Source organism: Pinus tabuliformis, chromosome 6 (genome assembly GCF_031772625.1).
Source record: "Pinus tabuliformis cultivar Carrire ecotype Pingquan chromosome 6, CPIR1, whole genome shotgun sequence".
Taxonomy (NCBI): Eukaryota; Viridiplantae; Streptophyta; class Pinopsida; order Pinales; family Pinaceae; genus Pinus; species Pinus tabuliformis.
In genome coordinates this window covers 1,660,007,349-1,660,014,373 of record NC_142292.1, presented here as the reverse complement: position 1 = coordinate 1,660,014,373, position 7,025 = coordinate 1,660,007,349, and the positions used below count along the sequence as shown (strand labels likewise).

General features: G+C 38.1%; 1 protein-coding gene across 1 annotated transcript; it reads left to right on the top strand.

Annotated features, from left to right (window-relative positions):
* Positions 1-2,991: 2,991 nt before the first annotated feature.
* LOC149265329 (uncharacterized) lies at positions 2,992-6,307 on the top strand. The gene is made up of 3 exons (XM_089429305.1): positions 2,992-3,178; positions 4,139-4,295; positions 4,721-6,307. The coding sequence occupies exons 1-3, from the start codon at positions 3,062-3,064 to the stop codon at positions 5,920-5,922; spliced, it is 1,476 nt and encodes a 491-aa protein (XP_089285431.1). The 5' UTR covers positions 2,992-3,061; the 3' UTR covers positions 5,923-6,307.
* Positions 6,308-7,025: the final 718 nt, after the last annotated feature.

Sequence of the window (7,025 nt, the reverse complement as noted above, 5' to 3'; positions counted from 1 at the left end):
AAGAAGAAGTCAGGTAAGTGAGAGGCCAACCGTGCGGCTATTACTCCAAATGCACCTCTTGTAGACAAACCTTCTGATCCTCCATGGAAGGTTAGATTCCCTTGCAAGCTGTGTAAGGGTGACCATCTCTTTTGAGACTACCCTGGCATTCCCAGAGTCTTAGAGGTATGGTCTCAAGACCTGAATTGACTATAGAATTTGTGCGTTGGGTAAAGAGACTATAGAATTTTACTCTATTGGTTCACAATTGAGCATGGGGCCTAAGAAAATTAAACATAATCCACTTGGCCTGAGGATAACCTACCCTGCTGGCTACTTTGACGGAGCATCACAAAGAAGCAAGTGCGGATGCGGTTTCTTGATCCTTTATTCTCCTGACTAGGATTTTTGGGTACATTGGGGCGTTGGCAACGACACAAACACGAGGGCAGAAGCTACGACATTATGGAGATTACTCTGGTTCACTAAATATCTGAACATCCCTAAAATTCACATTTTTGGGGACTCTAAGATTATCATCGACTATGTCATGGGATATGCAAAAAATTATCAACCCCCGCTACATGGTTGGCTACATCAAATCAAACACTTTTGGGCCACTCTAAAGGACTCATCGATTGTGCACATTGGAAGGTATTTTAACCAAATTGTATGGTCTTTCGAAGAGAGGGCTACTGGACGAGCTGGATGGGATGCACATTGAGATTAAGATGGGGGAAAACAACATGGACGTCGAGGTGTTGCCAATGTTAGGATAACTTCTTCTCTCCCTGGATTCATAATGCCACTGCTGGTGGATTATTATCAAAAGTTCTTTTTGGTTGATAACGACTCTTTTTCTCTGTCGTGTGTTTTTTGTGTGTGTATATCTATGTTCTATACTAGCATTTTGGACTGACGATCTATTATATTATATTGATAATGCATGTACTGTAAATATGTTTAGATCACTATGCATATGAGACATATAACTGATAAAGATGGCTCTTCTTGTTTCTGTCGAGTCGGTATGGACTCGTATCTGATATCACTGAAGTGCTAGTATATGTTGGTATCATACATGATGTTATGTATTATTTTCGAATGAATATAATGCTTTTTTCATGCTGAAAAAAATATTAAAAAGATAAAAATAAAAATGTTTTCAACAACCTCAAAAACTAAAAACTAGTGAAACACTTGAACTTTGTAGTTTAAATAACTTAAACTTATAATTTTTAAAATTTTGAACAAAATTAGTCATAAAAAGCCTTAAGAAAAATGACCATTTCCTCTATTAGTTAAATTACGCCCCCCAAAATAAATCTAATTTCACATTGTTTGATATAACCTAATTTCACACTGTTTTGTTATAACTTTTTATCTATATTTCTTTATTAAGTAAACATTTATTATCATTATTTCATATCACTTATGATTATAAGTAAGTTACTATTAGCCCTATACTTATTAGTAACATTCTAACAATTTGACAAATATTTTGAAGTTATTTTTCATATTTTACTTTTTATAATGTATAATAAAAATAAATAAATTCAATTCAATTTATTTATTTTTTATTTATATTTGAAAATTTTAATAATTAAAAAAGCAATTTTTTTTAAAATATTTTATTTTTAATAAAATAGGTTTAAAATAAAAAACCATAATTTAAAGTTTTTTGTTTGTTTGTTTGTAAGTTTGGTAAGACTATATCTTCGTTAAGTCCAATTTCTCACGTCGATAGGGGATAGCACAAGATTTAAACCCAGACTCCTAATTAGAGATTTCATTTCCACAACCATCACCAATTGAGCTACCCCAAACAGAGCATAATTTAAAATTATTAAATCTAAAATTTTTAGACATAAATTTTCTTTTACATTGAAAATCACAATTTCAAAAATTATAATTTTATAAAAAACTCATTAAATTCCAAAGGGAAAAAAATACCAAAACTTCATTCAGGGTCCTCTAATGAGGCGGAGGAATTGCCTGGACGGCTAAAAGTGGCCTGAATCCGAGCAAAAAAATTTCAAAAAATCTTGTAGACGCAGTGGTCGAATCGTGTTTTTAATAGCTGAAATGGATTCAACACCATCCAAAACGTCTAAGACACCTAAAATCTTGAAATTTAACAACTATAACTTGGATGTACAAAAATCCTTGTCAGATTTTCTCTAAATATAACCGGAATTTCCCTAACTTTCCGAACAACTCTTCCGCCTCATTAAACTACGCGCTTCATTATACCTCTATTCAAACTTGCGTATTCAAACAGTGAAGCTTTGAAAGGAACGAAGGAAATCAAAATAGTTGATAGGTAGTAGTTGAGGTGCAGGTTGTTACACGTTCGAGTCTCTTTACCCAACGCGCAACGGTCATCAAAACAATATTAAGAAAGAGGAAAAAAATTTAAAATTCTAATTTCGGCGTCTCAGCGAATCAGGACGCTCCATTCCACCCGTCTCCGTGGCGCACACCTTTATCACCATGTGAAACGCTGACCGACGGAAACCATCCATTCAAGTTTTCAATCTGGACGGAATATTCGAGATCCCTCTCCCTTAATTAGACGACTCTAATTTTCAACTTTAATATATTAACGCGATCACAGATTTTGAAATTTATAATAAAATTTCAGACACAGACATTAAATATGAAATATGGTTCCAAATAAATGAGATGTGATTCCCAAATTGAGAGATGGTTTGGTAAAGGATACCGGAAACTGTTAACTCTTTGACCCGCCTCAACGGTCGGAGCCCCCATTTTACGACCGGCGAAGTAAAAGCCGGTAAAAGGCCGTTTTTAACCAGGCAGGACCAAGTTTGGTTAGATAGTTCGTGTCGAAGTGGATTTATCCGGAGGGGTTACGTGTAATGTCCTCATTTGTCGTTTCTAATTTGCACCTTACTTAAAAACTCTGCAGCCGTCGGATTCCCGCTCAGCGTCCACGTGACCGTGTTGGGGAGCGGGAGCTTGTGCCTTTTAAAGAACGGGGACCCTCCGCGGAGACTCCTATTTTGCATCTCTTGTTGGGTCTGTGTTTGTTTGCTTGGCAGTGCAGGTTGTGGTGAACATGGCGAGCACAGCGGAAGAGGTCCAGGTTTCGAGCCCCGCCCCGGCCGAAGCGGAGCAGGCCTCCGCCGATGCAAATGTCGTGGAGCTTCCAGCGCCTGAAGGCTGGTTAAAGAAGGTCTGAATCTCTCTCCCCCTTTCGCTCTGGTTTGGTGAACGGAAAATTCTAGTGTCTGAGTATTTTACAGATCAGTGCTCTTCTGTTGCTCTGTGTTCGTGGCAGAGTTTCAGAGCTCTTTCGTCAAAATATGGCGTGTAAATAGCTTGCATACAGCTGATTGAATGCTAAATCTGGGAGGTTAAGTTTTTGGAGGTGTTTAGGGTTACGTATTGTAGGTCTAAATTTCAGTACGTTTAACATGCAGTGTGGCAAGTGAAGCCATCTCGTCTCCATTATCTTGAGCTTAAGAGTCTTTGGGATGTGAAGCAATACATCATTTTTATTTATTTATTTATTCATTTGGTTGGGGCCATTTCCTCAAGTGTGTTAATTTAGGGCAAAGTTCTGTAAGCTTTGAGTTTCAATTTGCCAAGTGAAATTTTTTGTCCTCGTTACAGATGTTTTCTTTTGATGCAAGTCTGAGAAAACAGGCATTTTCGAGTTGTTAGCTTAACCTTTTTGGGTCTAGGGTTTGTTGCCACGGGCTGTTAAACTCTAAAATTATTTGTGATACTTACTCCATATCGTGAACGAGACCTTTTTTGTATTTTTTACTGCCTCTTCGATTGGGTTTCGTAAGTTTATCAGCTGAAATTTTCGGCATTGTCATGTTAGGGTAAATTTCAATGTGTGAGTTCATCTCGTCAATTGTATTTGCCTGAATAGTTTTCTGTAAAGCAGCGTTAATACTATGTTATTTTTCTAGTCTTTAGGTAACTTCCCTGTGGGCTTTTAGTTTCAGGTTTAGTTTCGGCAATTCTATGTTTTCTTAGGTTATCGCGTTTACTGCTACTTAGATCCGTGTTACCTCTAAAGTAACAATATATATTGATTTCTCTTCTGTTGGCAAGCGAGTTGTATTTTGCTTCTCTATGTTTGTCAAGGAGATTTCATTTTATTGTGTAATTTTTTTTTCAGGTTTTTTCCAAGACTAAGAAGAAGGGAACCCCAAAGAGGGAGGACGTTGTTTACTATGCCCCAACAGGGGAAGAGATCAAGTCAAGGGCCCAACTGGACCGTTATCTGAAGTCACATCCTGGTGGCCCTCCCATCTCCGAGTTCAATTGGGCAACAGGTAGGTCTGAAATTTCCTTCTCCCTGCTTGTTTTGCTTATTGGTTTTAGACTGTGGTTTGCTATGCGGGATGATTGCTGCAGTGCATTGCATTTCATGGTTGACCGTAACTGTTTCCTGCTTGTCAAAACTAGTGAAATAAGTTGGGCTGAACTTGTTGTTCTAAGCATGCACATGCAAAGAAACCTTTGTGACTTGTTTTGGAAGTTCTTTGGCAGTTTTCAGGCCTTCGTACTATATTTGTTCTTTTTTTTTGTGAAATTCTACTTTGCTGCTTGCCCACTTCTTGATGTTGCATAATGCTGTGTCCCAGTGCTTGGTATTGTTACATCCTGCAATTCTTCTAGATACGATCCGCTATATAATATGTTGACTTTTAGAAATTACATGCTTGACATTTTCTTTTGTATTCTTGAGTAATAATAGGGGTGACACCGAGGAGATCCTCAAGGTTGAGTGAAAAAGTACAGGAAGAATCTGAAACTCCAGAGAGTGAATCGAAGAATAAACCAAAACGGTCCAGGAAATCCGATGCAGGCTCTGAAGACAACAAACAGGCAAAGAAAAAGCGCAAGTCCAGAGCTTCTTCAGCAGAAAAAGAATCAAGCAAGGAAGAAGAAATGCAAGACGCAGATAATGAAGAGGATTTAAAAAAGGAAGAGTTAACTACACCAGATGCTGAAAAAGATGGTGGTGATAGAAAGGGCGAACAGGAAGAAGAGAAGAGGGAGGAACAGGAACAGGAAGAAGAGAAGAGAGAGGAACAGGAACAGGGAGAAGAGAAGCAAGAGGAACAGGAACGGGAACAGGAAGAAGAGAAGCAAGAGGAACAGGAACATGAACAGGAACAGGAACAGGAAGAAGAGAAGCAAGAGGAACAGGAAACGAAGCAGGATGACAAGCTTGAGGGCACTCAAGCTGAAGATGTACAAATGCAAGAGGCATGCGAGAGCGCTGAAGACAAGCCTGTGAAGGAAACTGAAGTTGTTGTTGAAGAAGAAAGGTTAGGGGATAAACCTGGAGTTTGCCTACAGGAAGATACGTTGGTGAAGGAAACAGAAGTTATTGTTGAGGAAGATACGTTGGTGAAGGAATCAGAAGTTATTGTTGAGGAAGATACGTTGGTGAAGGAATCAGAAGTTATTGTTGAGGAAGATAAGAAAACGGCAAAGGAACCAGACGTTCACGTGCAAGAAGGCAAGGAAGTGAAAGAACCTGAAGTTCTTGTGGAGGAATGCATGTTGGTGAACAAAGATGAAGTTCATGCAGAGGATAAGGCAACCAATGAACCTGAAGTTTGTGTAGTGGAAGGAGGTAAAACTGTTTTAGCAGAAGAGGTAAATACTGAGAATAAGGAGGCATATGAAAATGGCATAGTTACAGAACCCGAGGCACTAACTCACGTGGAACCCCAAGAGCTTCTGGATGTGAATAAGGAGAATGGACAGGATGGGATTACTCTTGAAGGAAATTCTGAGCAGCACAAAGCTGCAGATCCAGTGGAGATGGTAAATCACGAGTCAAAGGAAAATCATGTTACTCAAGCTATTGGAAAGGCAGAAGAACTTCAATCTTCTTATAATGGTGAAGCACAAGAGCCTTCTGGACCACCCAGTTTGAACAGCTGAACATTTTGGTTGCAGATGAAAGATTGTGTATTATTAGGTTACACAATTCATTAGGATTTGTGTTCCAAAGTTTTGACTTTGGAAATGTTAAGAAACCGCTTAGGTCATAGAAAAAGGGTTTTTCTGTTCCAGTGTCACACTAGTCCCTTGAATTCATTAGGAGGTCGAGATGAATTGAATTCCAGGAATGGAGCCTAGGAAAGAAATTCTTCTACATTCCACAGCTGCGTGGAAAGAAAATTCAGCTCTTTTGATGCACATTTTGTCACACATTTCTCATAATATTTGATTGCAGACTTGCGGCAGGAACCATTTTGCAAGTCCTTTTCCTGCGTTGCCATTTTAATGTGATTTTTCATGGGTTCTAGAACCCTTTGAAAGACTATTTGTTGTGCAGCCACTTAATATTTTTAACAAAAAAAAACTCTTAGTGATAGTGTTAATTCTGTTGTTCTAAAAGTCTGAAAATTTGTGTTCCTCTTGGAGATAGACGTTTCATGTGTGTCTTTTTTAAATCATCAATGTAGTACTTCCAGAAAACCTAAATTATTCTATGGTATGTTGTCCACTTTTGTGTTTAACTGGTTATGGCCATTACCAAGTGATTGTTAGTGTTTCGTATGTATAAAATGGGTGTTGTCTAACTATTATATGTTTTAGAGTTTTTGGTTGCAATCCAGTGATTTTTTTGGTCAAATCTTGATCTTTGTTGTGTAAAATGGATTTTGACTCCATATATGGATCTGCAAATATGGATTCAGCACCCTGAAAAACCCTGGGGTACTCAGATTGTGGAGAGTTCACAACTCAAATTTGTGATTCTAAACAATTCCTGCTGGATTCTGGACAAATTAGACTGGAAAATATGCCGGAAAAGTATAACAGATAGACTATGACTGTAAAAAGTAGATTAGTTCTGATTGGTATGTATAAAAAGTGGCTTTGATCGGTCTTTTTTGATAACCTAAATTATTCTATGGTATGTTCACCTTTGTGCTAACCAGTGGCTGCCAATCCCAAGGGATTGTTAGTGTTTGATATGCATAAAAAGTGGATTTGTTCTGATTGGTGATGATTTGCCTTACAGCAGGCCTTACAGCAGC

Bases quoted from the DNA above. Each gene is read 5' to 3' on its own strand.
- LOC149265329 (XM_089429305.1), top strand. From the start codon at position 3,062: ATGGCGAGCACAGCGGAAGAGGTCCAGGTTTCGAGCCCCGCCCCGGCC. The intron at 3,179-4,138 runs GTCTGAATCTCT...TTTTTTTTTCAG, and splicing joins CTGAAGGCTGGTTAAAGAAG to GTTTTTTCCAAGACTAAGAA. The intron at 4,296-4,720 runs GTAGGTCTGAAA...GAGTAATAATAG, and splicing joins CGAGTTCAATTGGGCAACAG to GGGTGACACCGAGGAGATCC.